General features: G+C 40.4%; 1 protein-coding gene across 2 annotated transcripts; it reads right to left on the bottom strand.

The window, feature by feature from the left end:
* Positions 1-3468: 3468 nt before the first annotated feature.
* On the bottom strand, positions 3469-6204 carry LOC132486589 (HMG box transcription factor BBX-like). 2 transcript variants are annotated; one of them, XM_060094000.1, is made up of 2 exons: positions 4002-6204; positions 3469-3911 (listed from the first exon to the last, which is right to left on the bottom strand). In XM_060094000.1, exons 1-2 carry the CDS (start codon positions 6202-6204, stop codon positions 3469-3471), a joined length of 2646 nt encoding a protein of 881 aa, XP_059949983.1. The 2 variants fall into 2 exon arrangements, with proteins under 2 accessions (XP_059949983.1, XP_059949974.1); XM_060093991.1 differs by having other exon boundaries at positions 3469-6204.
* Positions 6205-22055: the final 15851 nt, after the last annotated feature.

Here is a 22055-nt window from a genome sequence, read left to right as displayed (position 1 = left end):
GAAAAGACTGTCAGAATTACAATGGTATGATATATCCTTTTAAAAAAGAGGGCTTTAAAGAATTCACCATTTTGATCTAAAATCTGGGACCTAACCTAGTTTGGGGATAAGAACCTGTGTCTTCAAAGTGGCTGTGGGACCTTTTGCCTTTTCCTGGCCTCATTACAGTTATCCAAACAAATAAACACTTAAGAAGGGCGTCTTACAGTATTTTCTCTCTTTCACTCAGCTTCTTGGAGCTGCAGCTTCAGTAACTATAGTATACTCTACACACTTCAAAATTACATAGGAAAATACCCAGAATAACTAAATAAATAAAAGGCTAAAGAAAACTGGAACAGTACTGTGTCTCCATCTGAGACTAAATCATCCACTTCCAGCAACACAGAGAAGGGCTAGGACAATTTTGTTCCAAAGATTTATATACAGGTTTGAATCTAGAAATTAAGGTAAAAGCATAAATATTGAGAATTTCAACTAGATTCAGAATGGTTTCAGAAAGATATGATACAACAATTTAGAATAAAACAAAGGCAGAAGAGCATCATATTTCGGTTTGCTTGAAATATATATAAGGTGCAACAACTTTTTCTCTTGAGGATGCTTGTGGGACAAATGTTAGTGTAGATGGTGTTTGCTGGCAGATTAAGGTACACACCATAGCAATATGATTTTCTAAAATAAAAAAGAATGAGAGAAGTGAAATGAAAATGATAAATGGGGGAGGGTACTACATGTTGGTCTGCAATATTTGTGCTCACAAATGTTGTTACCTGAAAATACCAACACCCCTCTCCAGTGGATTCAGGGCATGAGAAAAGCACTATTTTTGAAATCAAGACATTACTCAGAGAAATGACAAGGTGAGTGTCTAAAAGACTATAGAGCTTTGCAGGATTTCTGCTACTCTCAGTGCCTAACCGCTTAAAAATTAAGCATGTCTACAAAAAGGTGGGTTTTTTTTTTTTTCTGAAGTACCTGAAAACAGTCGTATCCAGTAGGTCGCCCTCCACCCCGACCCCTGCCTAAGGGAAAAGCCACTGAGGTTTAGGAAAAGCAGATCAAGTAAGATATATTAATCACATAGAAAAAAGTCATCTTTTGTTTTGCTTCTTTTTAAGAAAGGTCCCATGAATATACAGCACTCTGTTAAGGAACTCTAGTGAAATGTAATCAGAGGACTGGAGGAGAGGGCACTGGCAAAAATAGACCTATTCTAACATGTTCTAGAGAATAACAAGTTAGTGCCATTGTCAAGGTGCATGTTCTGCACCAAACAACTTTTGTTGTTGATTTTATTTTTTTTTTTGGATTTTAGCTAATTATAATTTTTAAATCACTGCTAGCAAGTGGTCCAGAAACTCCAACAGCCACCAACACTGGGACCCAGCAATTTTCAAACATTCACTTTGTGTTTCGAAATTTAGAAAATATTAATACAACAGCATCGTAGTAAAAATATCATGCTAAAATCTGGGGTTGCTCACCTGATTTATTTCTGTGTGAATGGGGCTAAGCTTCTGCCTCTGATTAACCTTGCTTACTAATTCCTTCTTCCTCCATGCCCACAAGGAATATGCATTTTTGAGGACACCGTTCCAATGCCCTGATGCCCTCTTTACCTGCTTTGAAAAAAAAAAAAGCCCAAATCTCTCTGTTCTTTTTCAATTCTGTTAGTATGTTGTACATATTTTCCAGCACCGAAACTGAAGTAACATCTACAACCGTGAAAAGCTAAACCTAGTCAGTACTAATAGAGTCATTTTTTGGTATGGCTATTAGGTCAAATTACGATGAGAAAAAAAATCATCATTACAATTCAGTCAAGTATAAATAAGATAGCTAGATAAAACCTTGTAAACTGTCACCATTTAGAGATCTAATTCAAAAGTTTCAAACTTGAACTAACACTATCAAAATTCCGCCAGTTTGAAAACCAGTAAAAATTATTGCTGGAATCCAATACTTAAAAGTTGGTAGTTTGTGCTGTGATGCAAGAGTGGGGAAATACTTTGTGCTATGGAACAAATACCCTGTAAAATCTGTAGCCGAAGACTAATTTTGATTTATCACTTTGCATCTGTTGCTAAGAAACAAGATACTGTGAACGTCAGGTGATGGAGTCAATATGTTGAATGTTCTAAGCCACTTAATCCAGTTGCACTGGCATATGTATGGTTGGTTTTATGTTCAAAAGCAACAAAACATGAAAAGGAAACAGGAAACTTGCAGGTGGATCTATAACTGCGAGTCCCACTCTGGTCAGGCACACCTCCCTCATCAATACCTCCGTAACCACAAAAACTCAAAATGGCTCTAAACACCTGCAGTGCCAATTAGGCTGTGCATAGCAATTGCTACCCGTCCAGTCTGTCTGGGATGGATGTAAAAGGGCTGTAGCTCAAAGACCACACAAAGTGAGTGTGTCTTCAATGTGTTCTGAATAGTGAAGTAATCCTAAGGTCACTTCTGAATACTATTTTTCTTTTTTTGTCTGTATGAACGATCCATTGGTCACTCAGACCCTTGTGTAAAAATAAAAGAATCCTCAAGGCATGAAAACATCAGTAATCTGTAATCTGCTGGACTCTTCCCCTGTCTGGGAAAATATTCGCCACAATTGGACCCAAGCAAATTCTTCTTGGTCACTCAAGGCTAAGAAAAAAATTCTGCTTGTAAGAACTGTAATTTTTCTTCTTCTCTCTCTTTCTCTTTGTGCCAGCAAACTACCACTCTGGTGGCAAATATAAAAGTGCAGAATATATGGACCACAAGGCCGAGCATACACCGCTAACAGCGGTACATCTGCCTGCCCGTGCTGTTTGGGAGTCTCTGGAAGAGGCTTTTTAATATTATTCTACAATGTAAATGTAGGTATAGCCTATTATATAAACCATCTTAGAACATAAACCTCCATGTACAAAAAAGACTAAGAATATCTAATAATAACTAGTGCAGTGTGTCAGTTTTTGTTTTTTTGCTTTTGGTTTTTGTTTTGAAAGAATAGCTAGGTAATATATGAAACTAGTTTCACACTCTCTGGTTGGTAAAAGAGATGCTGGATTAGCTACAGTAAAGGCAGCCTTTTACCAAGTTACCACCTATTACCATCAAAAGCCTTCCATAGAAAGCAAAGCTCTAGGATCATCCCATTTCTGCTCATTATCAGACAGACAACATCACCCTCAAAGACTCTGGGTTCTGAAAGAACAAACTGGCCCAGGGTGCCAACTTCTGCTTCAAGTGAATCTGGGCCGTGTAGGGCAACAAGCACTTGTTTGCTGTCTCTATTTGCCACCACATGGACTCACTAGCATCTCTCAATAAAGACAAGGCTAGGGTAGTAGGTAAAGCACAATGTTTTACAATTAAAGGGCGCTTCACTGGTCAGCGCAAGAAATAAGTACAGGAGTCGGGGGCATTTCTTTTGGCTGTCCATCATGGGGGAGCGGAGTTGATCTCTGACTTCTATGCATGTTCCATGGCAGCCACTTCGGCCGGCACAGCGAGGCTGAAGAACGCAGACACGGCGGGCATCTCCGGGGTGCTGCTCCGCGTCTCCGTGGCCTCTCGGTTGTGTGAGCATTCGTCATTGCAGCCTGTCTCGGTCACCTTAACAAGACTCCTCTGCAGGTGTTCCTTTGGTTTGTCATCCAAAGTACCTCCTGCTGGTGATACCCGGCCATCTGCTGTCCTGACAAGGTGTGTGATCTTGGTTTTCCTTGCTTTTCTCTTTTGACTGCCCACCAAGGGTTCTTGCGCCCTTGTTGGCTCTGGAGTGTTGGGAATGGATGGGGCATTTGTAACCTTATAAGCAGGCTCTGTGGTGTTTCTGTCTTCTGAAAATATGGCTTCTGTAGGGTGAATGGCAGCCAAGAAGAGTTGCTTGTTTGACCATTTATCCCCACTTCCTTTTTCCGGAACATTAGGCTTCTCCTTTTTGTGCTTGTATTTGCTGACAATTTTGTGGAATAAGTTCTTTTTCTGAGACTGGAAAGGACCTTTGCTGGTTTGGGTCGGTTCTGAGGACATATGTCCGGTCTTCTTCTTTTTTCTTGGGACAGGTACACATTTCTGGTCAAATGTAACAGGACTATACTGAGGGAGGCTGTTGAATTTCTTTTCAAATTCTTCATCCAGCTTTGCTGAGCCAAGGAGAGAGTCTTCCTTTGGCTTTGTCTTCTTGAACTTCTTGCTTCCACTGGTCCCACTCTGGTGAAATGTCCAGCTTTCTTCATGCCAACACTCTTCATGATCAGAGGACTTTCCTTTTCCTGACCTTCGTTTCCCTCTGCCAACATTAGCTCGCAGAGAGGTGAGCATACCCTCAGACACCAGGGTTTTATAAAGAGCACCTTTGCAAGACCTCTCAGATTTCCGGGAGCCACAAGTCTCTATTTTTCTGTGACACTCACTGTCCTCAGGCTTGGCCTGTCCCGATAGACTGGGTGGTAATGCATCCTCCGTAGGGGTCAAAGGTTCTGCTTTTATACCCTCTGGGACCTCACCAGAAATGTTCTTGCTGGCAGAAATACTGATAAAATCTTGAGGTCTTGACTCTTGGGTGGTGTCTGAGGATCTCTCCTTTGACATTTTCTTCTCTCTTGATTTCACTTTCTTCTTTGGTGGCTTGGCATCCAAAATGCTTCCCTTGCCACTCGAGGATGTATGCACCTGCTTGCGAGGGGTATCTCCAAGCTTCTCGATGCCCCAGTCTCCCTTTGCAACAGCTTCAATGGTGTACATGACACTCTCGATATCAGATTCCGAGGACTGCCTCTTTTTGCAAGTCTTCTTGGGTGTGGATTTATCATTTCCCTGTCGATCCATTTTGGTTTTCTTCTTTTCCTTTTTTAGCTTTTCTGGTTTGCTTAACGCTGTGGGAATCTCGATGATCCTAATGCCATGAGGATGGCACATGTGATCCTTCCTACTGGGAACATCGCTTATTATTATCTTGCTACTGCCAGAGTAAGAAAAATCAGGGAAGTGACTACATTTTTGATCTTCCTCTAATTCTTCCTTTTTAATTGCTTTAGGAGCTTCCATTTTTATACCCATTATATCATCCATTCGCAGCTCCTCAAAATTTCTTAATTCCTTAGAATCTCTTACATTTTCCTTAGCTGATTTTTCAAATTCTGCTTCTTTCTGGAACCTGGCTTCATCTATTTTCTCCATTTTCATTTCTCTTTCTTCCTTGCCCTTCTCCAGTTCTTGAATTCTTCCGCCATCTGATTCTTTGGCTTTTATTAGCTTTGATTCTTCCATTTTCACCCCCTCTGATGCCAGGCACATCTCTGCCAGTTGAAAGAGTGCAGACTCTCCACAGCGTTTTACAGGTTCAGCACCGCCCAACTGTGAAGTCTTCGAACAGATCTCTGCAAACTGAAACAAGGCTGATGCTTGACATTGTTTTGACGGAACATCAGGGTGGGAGGTACCTGAAGATATCTCGGCAAACTGAAATAATGGTGACTCCTGACGCAATTCAGAGGATTCTGAAACATCAGGCCTGCAAGTGCCAGAGGATATCTCTGGTGTACCAAGAACATGTTCTCCAGCTAAAAGCAGCATGCTCAGGCCTCCCATTTGAGTAGGATCAGCCATCCCAAAGTTAAGCTGAGGCATTTCTTCAGGCTTTGTTTTCTTGGGGCTTGGCAAGGCTCTTGAAGAGTCAGATGGGAAGGCCCATAGTTTCTCCCGTGGATTGACAGTGGATGTTGGGGATTTCACAGGCTTGTTTGTGGTAGCACACCATTTGTAGCCAGGATTTGCTTTCATAAATGCATGTTTATACTCCTTGGCCATGTCTGTGTATTTCTGCTTTTCCTTTGGATCGAGAACAGCCCACCAATCAGCTAGTATCTTGGTAGCACCTCGGTTATCAAGCCTGTTCCTGTGTTCCTGACGTACAAGAGAGCGATGACGTTTGCAAAATAAGAGAAATGCATTCATTGGTCTCCGGGCTCGCTGTTCTGGTGATTCATCATCTTCAGTTTCACCATCTTGCTCTAGACCAGCGGCCCCAACAAGTTGAACCTTATCAATATCCTCCTCTTCGTCTTCCTCTTCTTCCTCTTCTGAAAAGTCAAGAAGTTTCTTTGCTAGCAATGGATGCCACTGAAGGCACTTTCGTTTTGGTCGTTTTCCAGCTCCTTCTCCTTCTGCGGAATAATCTTTATTTCTATGACTGCCTTTCATTACTCTGACCGGTCAAGTCAAGACTTTCCATCGTGAGTTCAATGGAACATCAGAACTTCCAGCTTCTGTGATGCAGCAGAATTCCAGGAAGGCAAACGGAAAGTACACAGGGAGGAAGATGAACTGCGGCAAAGCCTGTGTCCTATGATACTGACCGCGCGGGTTCGCCGGGCGCGAGGGCGTGTGTGTGGCTCGCCCTCAGCGGCCAGTCAGGGCTTCTCTATGGGAAAGTGGAGAGAGAGGAGCTCGCGGAGCCGCTCGGCCTCCCTTCACTGTACACTCCAAGATTCTGCTGTTTAAAGAGTGACTCTCATAACCACTAAGGACCTACTCTATAGCACAGGGAACTATACTCAATATTTTGTAATAACCTATAATGGAAAAGAATCTGAAGAAGAATATATATATATGAATCACTGTGCTGTACACCTAAAACTAACACAACATTGTAAATCAACTATACTTCAACTTAAAATGATGAATTAATTAATCTAATTAAATACAATTTCTTCCCTAAAAAAATAAGAATGACTCTCAACTCTTCTAAACATATAAAATATTTTCTTAAACCTTAATCCACCCACTCCTGACACGTTAGGACCTGAGGCAAGACTGCGCTGTGCTGGAGGCTGAGGCCCTGCCCTCCAGCTCTGGGTCTGCCCCGTGTCCTGTAGGGCCTTGCTTACGGGACGGAACGTGGACGCCCAGCCACGTAGCCAAGCTCCCACCTCCCCTGCTGCACACAGATGAGCTTGGCCCCCTGGGTCCTGCAAGCGTCACATCTGTGGCTGGGCTCGTCTTCTAGACCATGGTCGTCACCTGGAAGCTTCTTAGAAATGCAGAATCTCAGGTCCCACCCAGACCTACTGAACAGTAGTCTACTTTTTCATAAAATCTCTAGGTGACTTATGTGCAAGTTAGAGCTTGAGAGCCTTTGCTCTCACGTGGGTGGCTGAGGTCAGAGGCACCCATCTCTTAAGTTTAAGAGACTCCCTGTTAAAATGCTTTGTTCGTCTTCTGACCTCTGAAGGACTTGAGAAGATTCTGGCCAATGATCAGTTCTGTTCAATTCCTTGTTGGACTTAAGGTACATTCCAAACCATAGCTGATTTTTCCTCTTATACATTTCATTTTTTTCGGTCAGGTAATTTTCCTTAAGCTGTATTCTTAGTTAGAATGCACCCCACCCACCCTACTCTGTCAATATCACCTGCATCAGGGTCGCCACCTCTTCCGTGAAGCCCACCGCAATACCCCCAAGGAAGAGCTTCCGTTCTGACCCCATCCTCCTTAGTTGAAAACTCTGGTAGCCCATTCACTGGGTCTGCTCTGGTTATACAACTGAATCCTCCATGAGACAATCAGCTCCCTGACATAGGAGCTGAGTCCCATTCAGATTTAGATTCTCCATTGCCCATAGCTGAGTCTATCAGATTTTAAATACACATGTGAAATTAAATCTGCCTCTCTTAAGTTTATTTTTGTGGCTCCTGCAATTCTCTGCTTGTGCCAGAAAGGAGATGAAAATAGCCCTGCAATTTTAATGAAGGTGGGTTTTACTCCTGGGTCTTACCACATTTAGGAAAGTGTATACATTTTGTACTTTCATGCAAAATTGTGCTTGGCACCGACCTGGTGGTCACGAAGGGAAGCAAGGGTGTTCTTCGATGAGAATTCTTGGGCAGCTGGGTCTAGTTCTGTTAGTGAACAGTATTCAAATGGAGGAATTGCTTTAGCTTGGAAAGTAGATCTCAGATATAGGAGGAATAGAGCAGAAGAAAAAGGAACTTATGAAAAACGGAATACAGAAGTGTAAAGGAAAGGTCAATGTCTATGACTGGCCCAGTCTTCTGGCTGTCTGTGTCCATGGATCATAACTCAGGAGTCATGGGAGTGCAGAGAGGGGGCAGGAACCTGCAACGGGGAGTCTGTGCTCTAGTTTTGGCTCTTCTGCTAATTAACTGAGCACCTGAGAAACTCACTAAACATTTGTGGGTCTCTGTTGTCACATCTGAAACATGAATAGTTGGTCAATGCTTCTTAACCAGAGAAGAAAGCTAGAAAAATGGGGGGGGGGGGGGGTAGGGGATCTTGTGCAAAGACACGTGGCCAGGTGGGACACCCAGAAATGCGTATTTGCTGGGTTTGTGATGGGCCCCAAGTATGAGGTGCCTTTCTGATATTCAGCTCTGGTTAAGCATCAGTAAATCAGATGCTCTCTTAACATTCCTTCTAGCTCAAATATTCCCCAATTTCATGACTACCAGCCCCGTAGTGAATGCATGGTTAGGAGTCTACGGGTCTGGCAGACACTGCTGGTTCTACCCCTCTTCCTTTAGGAACAAAACCCAAAGTTTTTGCTCCGCACACGCCTCCCAGAATAACTATGACATTTCCCAGCTTTCCTTTCGGGATGTCCGTGGACTAAATTCTGGCCAAAGGGAAGTGGTGAGTGTAGGTTCTGGGAGCGCTCTTAAAAGACAGAGGTGTGCCCTCTTGCTTCTTCTTGCTGACAGGCATGCATAGATGATAGTGGAAGATGGGCCAGCTGGGTCAGTGCCGGACATGGGAGCTGCCATAGGAGATGGGAGGGAACCAAGACAGTGTGGCCTGGGTCCAGGATACCAGGGAGTCGTGTCAGGAGGGAACTTCTACCCCCAGGCTTCCTTTATGTGTGAGAGAAAGACATTATCATCTAGTTAAAGTAACTGCAATTTTGCTCTTACTCTTTCTTTCAGCCAAACCCATTTTAAACTAAAACAATATGGAGCATGGAAAAGACTTTACGGACTCCAGTTACGCTTCCCAATCTTCATGTCAGCAGAAATTAAATGTCTGTTTACTGTGGCTTCTTGTTTTCTACTTCTGTAAGTGTAGTATGTTTATAAGACAGAGAATACTATTGTCTTTTACAGAGAGCACTTCTTTCACAGCCAAAAATTCATGGAGAGGTATCACAATTTTAGGAAGCACAGTTTTCTTTTTATGATTTTATCTTATTCTCTACAAACATATATTATTTCCTTACCATATGCCATATATATATATATAAATATATATATATATATATATATATATATATATATATATATATATATATATATATATATATAATTTTTGCCCTCAAAAATGGTCAGTCACCATTAATTTTGTGTGAAATTTGGTAGGACCTGAACTACAGTGAAATACCAAGAACTGCCATTTAAATTACATATTATTGCTAATAATTGTTATGACTGGCAATAAGCAAACATGTGGTGTTGAGTTTTTTAAACGCTTCTACATTTTTTTTGAAAGTTTGGGCTTTGACAAGAGCTCATTAGGAAAAAACCTTTAATTCTTTTCCTTCTTATTTATAGTTGAACAAAAGCGCACACCTCCACACACCATATATGTATACGATAATGGAATTTGTTTCTTGTGAACTTGCATTTAGCCTGTGAAAATTACCTTTAATGACTTTGAAAGATATTGTGCTTTTTGCACATTTTAAGTTTCTGATGGGGGACAGGGATGAGGGGCAGTGATGGGAGGATGGTGAAAGAAAAATTATATACATACATATACATATATAGAGAGATATAGATATAGATATAGATATAGATATAAAATTCAGGGCATAAGACCTGCAAAATTCTGGGATTAAAAGTCATGTGAATAATCGTTTCCATTTCCAAACCTCTCTTAATAAATAATGGTAAAATGCCACAGTAGATATTTCAGGCCATTTAATAAAACTCTCTTTCTCTGTCTCTCTGTCTCCCTTCTCTCATACACACACACACACACAGCACACCCCAAAACAAACTCATTCTCACATACAGAATAGAAACTAAACCAAATCAAAGAAAGATGATTGGGTGGGGAAAGGAAATGGGGACTCTTATGAAGAGCTCTCTCTGTTTACCTTCATTCCTCTCATCCGGGTCAGTGTAGATGGAAGCCAGAGTAAAGAGGGAAAAGATAACAAAAGCCAATAAAATGAATGCCATTTCCAGGTTGGTAAATGGAAGCTCCATGAAAGACCACAAACTTCTTCGCCTGCAATAGAAAGCAGACACTGGCTTAGTATACCCTGGTCCAGAGAGAACTTGTTGAGTAATTATTTATTGTAGAATGAGATTTACTAAGACTTTTTAAGATACTTCTGTGCACCTGGAACAACACACCTGGCACTAGCAGAAATGGAGGGTGCTCTCGTTTTTTGAAATTTGGCATCAGTCTTGGTGTAATTGAACTTAGACTTTGCTGTGTAGACTGGAGGAGAACATGGGAGTCTGAAGGGCAGAGTCAATTTATGTTTTATGAGCTTTTTGGACAAAACCCTGGGAGTAAAGATAGAGTATACTTCATATCATGAAGGAAAAAATAATGTTGGTTTCTATCTCACTGACCACACCCAGGTTCAGAGTAATGTTCTTGTGCCTGAAGTTATCCAGCGTTTGCCAACCAGGTGATAAATCTACAATGGAAGCAATTTTTACTGAAGAAACCATAGTCTTCAGAGTAGCTGGATCAAACTCAACCCAAATAAAGATAAATGTGTTAACAATTCAACCATGAGAACTTCCAATCTCAGACTCGAAAAAGGAGAGCTCATGTGTCTAGAAAGGAAAGCATAGTTCCATTGGGGGGAAAGGATAACATCTAGCTGGAAATAACCTCTGTCTTTCTGTCTTTCAATGTTTACTACATAAATGGAAAATATTTAAAACACTGCAGACATATGTGGGAATGTGATAATTTTAAGAAGACCCAAAGAAAGAGATTTCACATCTTTCCACTGCAACGCATTCCAAAGTCTTTATTTACTGTCTATTTTAGGGAAATAACTTATTGGGGTCTTTCACCTAAGGGTTCAGTCTCCTTTAAATATATTTTTTAAATGACTTCATCATACCCTGTAGTTGAGAGACAAGATTTGAGGTGGGAGTTAGGCTTGCTCTCTTTCCTAGTTGCAGTCTTCCAGTGTTGCTATAGCAGAACAGAGGTGGGTGAGGGGATAATAAGTTCTTTAAAATCTGCTGGTTTTGAACAGATTTCTGATTCTTTTTTTTTCTTTTGGACATACTTCTTACAATTGACAATAGTTTGGGGGATATTGATCAGAAGTCTGTAGCTTTTCGTAGGTTTGTAGGACAGAAAATTAGACATGGAATTTATGTGTCATAGGTATGCACATGTTAAGATATGAAGAATACTACCGGGGCTTCCCTGGTGGTGCAGTGGTTGAGAATCCGCCTGCCAATGCAGGGGACACGGGTTCGAGCCCTGGTCTGGGAAGATCCCACATGCCGTGGAGCAACTAGGCCCGTGGGCCACAACTACTGAGCCTGCGCGTCTGGAGCTTGTGTTCCACAACAAGAGAGGCCGCGACAGTGACAGGCCCGCGCACCGTGATGAAGAGAGGCCCCCGCTCGCCGCAACTAGAGGAAGCCACGCACAGAAACGAAGACCCAACACAGCCCAAAATAAATAAATTAAATTAAAAAAAAAATAAAAGAATACTACCAAGGGGGTTAAGATGTATCTTGGAAATTTTTCACATCAGTGCACATTGGTCGAGCTTATTCTGGTTACTGGAAGCTGAGCATTCTAGAGTATGGCTCTACTGTCATTTAACCACTCATATTGATGGGAATTTGGGTTCCTTCTAATTTTTTGTCATTGCCAACAACGCAGCAGAAAATATTTTTTTGTAAATATAAATTTTCACACAGGTACACATATCTCTAGGAAAGATTTATAGAAGTAGAACTGCTGGATGTATAAACTTTTGAAATGTTCCTTCACAAATTTCCCTGAAATTTACAACCTTATCAGTACTATATGTAAAGAACTGGTTCCCAAATCCTTCCTCAACACTCCCTCTTTCGGTTTTCCCCCCCAATTTGAAGTTAAAAATACGATCTCATGTTTAAATTGGCTTTTCCCTGATTTCTAGTGAGGTTGAACATTTTTTATGTGTTGATTTATTATTTATACAGTTTGCTCTGTGAATAACTTGTCTTTATCTTTTGCCCAGTTTTAAACTGGGCATTTGTAATTTTCTCACTGATTTGTAGACACTCATTATAAACTTTGGATAAAAAATTCCTTTCAGGGCTTCCCTGGTGGCGCAGTGGTTGAGAGTCTGCCTGCCGATGCAGGGGACGCGGGTTCGTCCCTAGGTGAAGTAGGTGAAGCTTCCTTGCCCAGTCAAGATTTCTGTTGGGCTACATGTTTTTCTACAGTGACTGATTTCTGTTCTTATTTGGACTCATATTTGCAAAGAAGCACTATATGTTATGTTTCAACTTTAAATTTTAAAATACATCATATGGTCCAGAACAAAAGCAATGTTCTTAAGTACCTCTGAATGTTCAAATGTAGATGATCTATGTAAATTCAGTTAGGGATCAAAATAGCCAGACTTCTTCCAGTGAATACTGAACTGACAGTCTTTGAAAATCTTTCTCTGGAGACTTCTTACAGTAACAGGGAAAAATGTGGGTTCTTGGTCAGTTTCTCAATAAATACAGTTTCCTGAAATATCTCAGGGCTTTGTCATACCTTATACCCTTTTCAACAAAGAAAGTTGTCTTAACTATTCCCTTATAAAAAGGCATAGAGTAAGAGAATTGAGAATGTTAATTACAAATGAGATAGTGGATTTACAAACTATTAAGAGCTGCAGAACTCTTGCAATACTAAAATATTCTGAGTTTTTTTTTATTTTTTATTTTTTTGCGGTACGCGGGCCTCTCACTGCTGTGGCCTCTCCCGTTGTGGAGCATGGGCTCCGGACGCGTAGGCTCAGCAGCCATGGCTCACGGGCCCAGCCACTCCGCGGCATGTAGGATCTTCCCGGACCGGGGCACGAACCCGCGTCCCCTGCATCGGCAGGTGGACTCTCAAACACTGCGCCACCAGGGAAGCCCAATATTCTGATTTTCTATTAAATATTTTTTATTCAGTTTTAAGATCACAGTTAAAGTACTTTAGCATGTTATACACATGACTTACATGTGCAATTTTTAGAAATTAAATTAAGTATAAGATTTTGAGGAAAGAAATTATATAAACGTGTATATTGACTTTTACTACACAAACATCTAAGAAACCAATAATTCTGTTGTACCATTAAGTGGAAATCATTTATTACATGGCACGTTTACACCAACTCTAAAGACAACCAAGCCAATTTCTGAAAGCAAGAAAAATGAGCAATTCGGTCATGCTGAAAACTGTCAACAGACTTAAGACCTGGTGGCCAAATGAAGCTGTGGTTAATTTATAATAGGTAAGTAAGCAATTCAAACCTATGGGAAAAGTTCATAATCTGGTAATGTGGACTCTCAGGTGGTTTTTATTCCTTTTCGACAGATTCCTGAGAGCAAGCCATGAATGCTAAGGAAATGAGAAACATGTTGCCGAGCATGTGCTGAGCTCCAGATCACAAACCTCCCCCACCCCAGTTCTGCCGCTACGAGCTGACGCACTAAAGGGAGGTGTCAGTGGACGTGAGCACTCCCCTGAGGCCGCCAGAGGATGTGATGGTTAGTCCACGAAACGCGTGCCTCTGTGATTTAGGTTAGAGCTTGTGAGGTAAGACGTGTGGTGCGGTGCAGTGGGAGGGTGTGGAGGCATGGAATTAGGTCCTTGCTCCTCGGTAACCAGTTCTGGCCCAAGTTATTAGAAAATCTCTGGAAAGAGTAGTAATGTTCACAGTAACTAATTCTGTGCATAAAGATCAACTTAAGGAATTGACAGACCATTAGCCAGACTCATCAAGAAAAAAAGGGAGAAGACTCAAATCAATAGAATTAGAAATGAAAAAGGAGAAGTAACAACTCACGCTGCAGAAATACAAAAGATCATGAGAGATTACTACAAGCAACTCTATGCCAATAAAATGGACAACCTGGAAGAAATGGACAAATTCTTAGAAATGCACAACCTGCCAAGACTGAATCAGGAAGAAATAGAAAATATGAATAGACCAATCACAAGCCCTGAAATTGAAACTGTGATTAAAAATCTTCCAACAAACAAAAGCCCAGGACCAGATGGCTTCACAGGCGAATTCGATCAAACATTTAGAGGAGAGCTAACACCCATCCTTCTCAAACTCTTCCAAACAATTTCAGAGGAAGGAACACTCCCAAACTCATTCTACGAGGTCACCATCACCTTGATACCAAAACCAGGCAAGGATGTCCCAAAGAAAGAAAACTACAGGCCTATATCACTGATGAACATAGATGCAAAAAGCCTCAACATAAGACTAGCTAACAGAATCCAACAGCACATTAAAAGGATCATACACCATGATCAAGTGGGGTTTATTCCAGGAATGCAAGGATTACTCAATATACGCAAATCAATCAATGTGATACACCATATTAACAAATTGAAGGAGAAAAACCATAGGATCCTCTCAATAGATGCAGAGAAAGCTTTTGACAAAATTCAACACCCATTTATGATAAAAACACTGCAGAAAGTAGGCATAGAGGGAACTTTCCTCAACCTAATCAAGGCCATATATGACAAACCCACAGCCAACATTGTCCTCAATGGTGGAAAACTGAAACCATTTCCACAAAGATCAAGAACAAGACAAGGTTGCCCACTCTCACCACTCTTATTCAACCTAGTTTTGGAAGTTTTAGCCACAGCAATCAGAGAAGAAAAGGAAATAAAAGGAATCCAAATCGGAAAAGAAGAAGTAAAGCTGTCACTGTTTGCAGATGACATGATACTATACATAGAGAATCCTAAAGATGCTACCAGAAAACTACTAGAGCTAATCAATGAATTTGGTAAAGTAGCAGGATACAAAATTAATGCACAGAAATCTCTGGCATTCCTGTACACTAATGATGAAACATCTGAAAATGAAATCAAGAAAACACTCCCATTTACCATTGCAACAAAAAGAATAAAATATCTAGGAATAAACCTACCTAAGGAGACAAAAGACCTGTATGCAGAAAATTATAAGACACTGATGAAAGAGATTAAAGATGATACAAATAGATGGAGAGATATACCATGCTTCTGGATTGGAAGAATCAATATTGTGAAAATGACTCTACTACCCAAAGCAATCTACAGATTCAATGCAATCCCTATCAAACTACCAGTGGCATTTTTCACAGAACTAGAACAAAAAATTTCAAAATTTGTTTGGAAAAAAAAAAGACCCCGAATAGCCAAAGCAATCTTGAGAACGAAAAACGGAGCTGGAGGAATCAGGCTCCCTGACTTCAGACTATACTACAAAGCTACAGTAATCAAGACAGTGTGGTACTGGCACAGAAACAGAAAGATAGATCAATGGAACGGGATAGAAAGCCCAGAGATCAACCCATGCACATATGGTCAACTTATCTTTGATAAAGGAGGCAGGAATGTACAGTGGAGAAAGGACAGCCTCTTCAATAAGTGGTGCTGGGAAAACTGGACAGGGACATGTAAAAGTATGAGATTAGATCATTCCCTAACACCATACACAAAAATAAGCTCAAAATGGATTAAAGACCTCAATGTAAGGCCAGAAACTATCAAACTCTTAGAGGAAAACATAGGCAGAACACTCTATGACATAAATCACAGCAAGATCCTTTTGGACCCACCTCCTAGAGAAATGGAAATAAAAACAAAGATAAACAAATGGGACCTCATGAAACTTCAAAGCTTTTGCACAGCAAAGGAAACCATAAACAAGACCAAAACACAACCCTCAGCATGGGAGAAAATATTTGCAAATGAAGCAACTGACAAAGGATTAATCTCCAAAATTTATAAGCAGCTCATGCAGCTCAATAGCAAAAAAACAAACAACCCAATCCAAAAATGGGCAGAAGATTTAAATAGGCATTTCTCCAAAGAAGATATACAGACTGCCAACAAACACATGAAAGGATGCTCAACATCATTAATCATTAGAGAAATGCAAATCAAAACTACAATGAGATATCATCTCACACCAGTCAGAATCGCCATCATCAAGAAATCTAGAAACAATAAATGCTGGAGAGGGTGTGGAGAAAGGGAACCCTCTTGCACTGCTGGTGGGAATGTGAATTGGTACAGCCACTATGGAGAACAGTATGGAGGTTCCTTAAAAAACTAAAAATAGAACTACCATATGACCCAGCAATCCCACTATGAGGCATATACCCTGAGAAAACCATAATTCAAAAAGAGACCATGTACCAAAATGTTCATTGCAGCTCTATTCACAATAGCCCGGAGATAGAAACAACCTAAGTGTCCATCATCCGATGAATGGATAAAGAAGATGTGGCACATATATACAATGGAATATTACTCAGCCATAAAAAGAAACGAAACTGAGCTATTTGTAATGAGGTGGATAGACCTAGAGTCTGTCATACAGAGTGAAGTAAGTCAGAAAGAGACAGACAAATACCGTATGCTAACACATATATATGGAATTTTTTTTTAAAATGTCATGAAGAACCTAGGGGTAAAACGGGCATAAAGACACAGACCTAACTTGAGAATGGACTTGAGGATATGGGGAGGGGGAAGGGTAAGCTGTGACAAAGCGAAAGAGAGGCATGGACATATATACACTACCAAACGTAAGGTAGATAGATAGTGGGAAGCAGCCGCAGAGCACAGGGAGATCAGCTCGGTGCTTTGTGACCGCCTGGAGGGGTGGGATGGGGAGGGTGGGAGGGAGGGAGATGCATGAGGGAAGGGATGTGGGAACAGATGTATATGTATGACTGATTCACTTTGTTATTAAGCAGAAACTAATAAATAAATAAATAAATAAATAAATAAATAAATAAATAAATAAAAAAGATCAACTTCAGGGCAGGATCAATTTTGACCACTGACTGCAACAAGGAAACAGTGGCCACCGAATTTCTAAGTACAAGGTTTCCTCTTTTCTGTTATTATTATAAATCATACCACCACAAATAAAATTTGGCCAGGAGAGGAAACTTTCTGTACGTGTGAAGAAAATGTATATTGATATTTTTAAGGAAAGCGTAGCACATACAGATGGACGTGTATGAGGGGAATCAAATGTACTTGTCTTGTTGTTCACTCTTTTGCTGCTTCTGTTTCTAAAATGTAAGATAATGTCCCCAGTGAAAAGGACAAGGTCATTTAATATGGGGTATAATAAACTTCACTATCACTTCCAAACTATATAAAAGCAAAGCAGTCCATCAGACTCTGAATACATCACCAGACATATCTGGTAAGATGAACTGAACCACTGTTTCTTTTTTTATTGTAAGTATGAGGTTAGTCAATCTAAATAAGATAACTGTAAAATAAAAAATCCCCAAACTCAAAGAAACACAAAATCCAAATCTAATTCTTTGGGAATGCTTGTCTAAATAAAAGCAACCCCTAATTAACAATTAGTACACTCTTTATAAGGTGCAAAACAAGATCCTATGTGGGGAAAGCTAAATTTTAATTCCCACCTAACAGTCACTCTGAATACTTTATAGGTCAAATGTAATAAGAGCATTTGCTTCTACTGCCCATTTTCAGCAATACATTGTTCTCTCTGGAGAAGGTGGTTTGGGAAGTCAAAACACTGCAGTGGAAAACAGTGGCCCTGACGGTAGAAGCAAAAAAAGACAAACCTTTGAAACAGGACTTACTGGAATTAACCATTAAAGCCGAGGTAGCCCATTAGGATTGGCCTTATCTGAGGGCTCTGTGAAGCAGTGCAATCAAAGGTGAACCTTCTCACAGCATCACGTACACCCCGACTTCCCCTTTACAAATGATGACTCCAGGCCTTGCACGACTTCCTTCCTTTTCCCCCAAGAAGCGGCGATGCTTCCCCTTTGCTGTATGGATGCTGGCCTCCAGCCTCCAGCTGCTGGTCTCCAGAACACTTAGGACTCATACAGTAGTTTAACAGGCAGCATGGTCCCACTGCTTCACATTAATGCCAAATGCCAAACTTGGAACAGAGCTACTTGATATTCCCCATCCCTCCCCCGGAACTGTATAGACAAAACATGTCATTCAGTTTTCAGCTTACTCCTAGTGCTGTATCGATTTATAATCTGCTTGAGATTTTACATAGGTGCAAACATTTCCAGAGGATGAGCCAAGGACTACAGAGTGCAAACAAAATTTTCTATGACTCAGGCAGAGTAGCATCTGACTTGATAAGAGAGTGACAGGGATTACACAAGTTGGATTCTAAATAACCAGACCCGTTCAGATGCTCCTTTTTGTTCACAGTGTTCGATCACTTTTTTTCTCGGCAGCAGTTTGAATGGCAGGAACTATAATAACAGTGATAACGTGGGAATGAGTTGAGCATGGCTTTGAGGGGGCACTGGTAGAAAGCTCATCTGACGGAATTAAATAAATATATTTTCGGGGGGGAAAAGACTGTCAGAATTACAATGGTATGATATATCCTTTTAAAAAAGAGGGCTTTAAAGAATTCACCATTTTCATCTAAAATCTGGGACCTAACCTAGTTTGGGGATAAGAACCTGTGTCTTCAAAGTGGCTGTGGGACCTTTTGCCTTTTCCTGGCCTCATTACAGTTATCCAAACAAATAAACACTTAAGAAGGGCGTCTTACAGTATTTTCTCTCTTTCACTCAGCTTCTTGGAGCTGCAGCTTCAGTAACTATAGTATACTCTACACACTTCAAAATTACATAGGAAAATACCCAGAATAACTAAATAAATAAAAGGCTAAAGAAAACTGGAACAGTACTGTGTCTCCATCTGAGACTAAATCATCCACTTCCAGCAACACAGAGAAGGGCTAGGACAATTTTGTTCCAAAGATTTATATACAGGTTTGAATCTAGAAATTAAGGTAAAAGCATAAATATTGAGAATTTCAACTAGATTCAGAATGGTTTCAGAAAGATATGATACAACAATTTAGAATAAAACAAAGGCAGAAGAGCATCATATTTTGGTTTGCTTGAAATATATATAAGGTGCAACAACTTTTTCTCTTGAGGATGCTTGTGGGACAAATGTTAGTGTAGATGGTGTTTGCTGGCAGATTAAGGTACACACCATAGCAATATGATTTTCTAAAATAAAAAAGAATGAGAGAAGTGAAATGAAAATGATAAATGGGGGAGGGTACTACATGTTGGTCTGCAATATTTGTGCTCACAAATGTTGTTACCTGAAAATACCAACACCCCTCTCCAGTGGATTCAGGGCATGAGAAAAGCACTATTTTTGAAATCAAGACATTACTCAGAGAAATGACAAGGTGAGTGTCTAAAAGACTATAGAGCTTTGCAGGATTTCTGCTACTCTCAGTGCCTAACCGCTTAAAAATTAAGCATGTCTACAAAAAGGTGGGTTTTTTTTTTTTTCTGAAGTACCTGAAAACAGTCGTATCCAGTAGGTCGCCCTCCACCCCGACCCCTGCCTAAGGGAAAAGCCACTGAGGTTTAGGAAAAGCAGATCAAGTAAGATATATTAATCACATAGAAAAAAGTCATCTTTTGTTTTGCTTCTTTTTAAGAAAGGTCCCATGAATATACAGCACTCTGTTAAGGAACTCTAGTGAAATGTAATCAGAGGACTGGAGGAGAGGGCACTGGCAAAAATAGACCTATTCTAACATGTTCTAGAGAATAACAAGTTAGTGCCATTGTCAAGGTGCATGTTCTGCACCAAACAACTTTTGTTGTTGATTTTATTTTTTTTTTTGGATTTTAGCTAATTATAATTTTTAAATCACTGCTAGCAAGTGGTCCAGAAACTCCAACAGCCACCAACACTGGGACCCAGCAATTTTCAAACATTCACTTTGTGTTTCGAAATTTAGAAAATATTAATACAACAGCATCGTAGTAAAAATATCATGCTAAAATCTGGGGTTGCTCACCTGATTTATTTCTGTGTGAATGGGGCTAAGCTTCTGCCTCTGATTAACCTTGCTTACTAATTCCTTCTTCCTCCATGCCCACAAGGAATATGCATTTTTGAGGACACCGTTCCAATGCCCTGATGCCCTCTTTACCTGCTTTGAAAAAAACAAAAGCCCAAATCTCTCTGTTCTTTTTCAATTCTGTTAGTATGTTGTACATATTTTCCAGCACCGAAACTGAAGTAACATCTACAACCGTGAAAAGCTAAACCTAGTCAGTACTAATAGAGTCATTTTTTGGTATGGCTATTAGGTCAAATTACGATGAGAAAAAAAATCATCATTACAATTCAGTCAAGTATAAATAAGATAGCTAGATAAAACCTTGTAAACTGTCACCATTTAGAGATCTAATTCAAAAGTTTCAAACTTGAACTAACACTATCAAAATTCCGCCAGTTTGAAAACCAGTAAAAATTATTGCTGGAATCCAATACTTAAAAGTTGGTAGTTTGTGCTGTGATGCAAGAGTGGGGAAATACTTTGTGCTATGGAACAAATACCCTGTAAAATCTGTAGCCGAAGACTAATTTTGATTTATCACTTTGCATCTGTTGCTAAGAAACAAGATACTGTGAACGTCAGGTGATGGAGTCAATATGTTGAATGTTCTAAGCCACTTAATCCAGTTGCACTGGCATATGTATGGTTGGTTTTATGTTCAAAAGCAACAAAACATGAAAAGGAAACAGGAAACTTGCAGGTGGATCTATAACTGCGAGTCCCACTCTGGTCAGGCACACCTCCCTCATCAATACCTCCGTAACCACAAAAACTCAAAATGGCTCTAAACACCTGCAGTGCCAATTAGGCTGTGCATAGCAATTGCTACCCGTCCAGTCTGTCTGGGATGGATGTAAAAGGGCTGTAGCTCAAAGACCACACAAAGTGAGTGTGTCTTCAATGTGTTCTGAATAGTGAAGTAATCCTAAGGTCACTTCTGAATACTATTTTTCTTTTTTTGTCTGTATGAACGATCCATTGGTCACTCAGACCCTTGTGTAAAAATAAAAGAATCCTCAAGGCATGAAAACATCAGTAATCTGTAATCTGCTGGACTCTTCCCCTGTCTGGGAAAATATTCGCCACAATTGGACCCAAGCAAATTCTTCTTGGTCACTCAAGGCTAAGAAAAAAATTCTGCTTGTAAGAACTGTAATTTTTCTTCTTCTCTCTCTTTCTCTTTGTGCCAGCAAACTACCACTCTGGTGGCAAATATAAAAGTGCAGAATATATGGACCACAAGGCCGAGCATACACCGCTAACAGCGGTACATCTGCCTGCCCGTGCTGTTTGGGAGTCTCTGGAAGAGGCTTTTTAATATTATTCTACAATGTAAATGTAGGTATAGCCTATTATATAAACCATCTTAGAACATAAACCTCCATGTACAAAAAAGACTAAGAATATCTAATAATAACTAGTGCAGTGTGTCAGTTTTTGTTTTTTTGCTTTTGGTTTTTGTTTTGAAAGAATAGCTAGGTAATATATGAAACTAGTTTCACACTCTCTGGTTGGTAAAAGAGATGCTGGATTAGCTACAGTAAAGGCAGCCTTTTACCAAGTTACCACCTATTACCATCAAAAGCCTTCCATAGAAAGCAAAGCTCTAGGATCATCCCATTTCTGCTCATTATCAGACAGACAACATCACCCTCAAAGACTCTGGGTTCTGAAAGAACAAACTGGCCCAGGGTGCCAACTTCTGCTTCAAGTGAATCTGGGCCGTGTAGGGCAACAAGCACTTGTTTGCTGTCTCTATCTGCCACCACATGGACTCACTAGCATCTCTCAATAAAGACAAGGCTAGGGTAGTAGGTAAAGCACAATGTTTTACAATTAAAGGGCGCTTCACTGGTCAGCGCAAGAAATAAGTACAGGAGTCGGGGGCATTTCTTTTGGCTGTCCATCATGGGGGAGCGGAGTTGATCTCTGACTT

The sequence above is a fragment of the Mesoplodon densirostris genome, chromosome 1 (assembly GCF_025265405.1).
Source record: "Mesoplodon densirostris isolate mMesDen1 chromosome 1, mMesDen1 primary haplotype, whole genome shotgun sequence".
NCBI lineage: Eukaryota > Metazoa > Chordata > Mammalia > Artiodactyla > Ziphiidae > Mesoplodon > Mesoplodon densirostris.
The sequence above is the reverse complement of the archived record's forward strand: the minus strand, read 5'-3'. Positions and strand labels throughout refer to the sequence as shown.

What these genes read in the sequence shown, in the direction of transcription:
- LOC132486589 (XM_060093991.1), bottom strand. Translation starts at nt 6,204, where the DNA reads ATGAAAGGCAGTCATAGAAATAAAGATTATTCCGCAGAAGGAGAAGGA.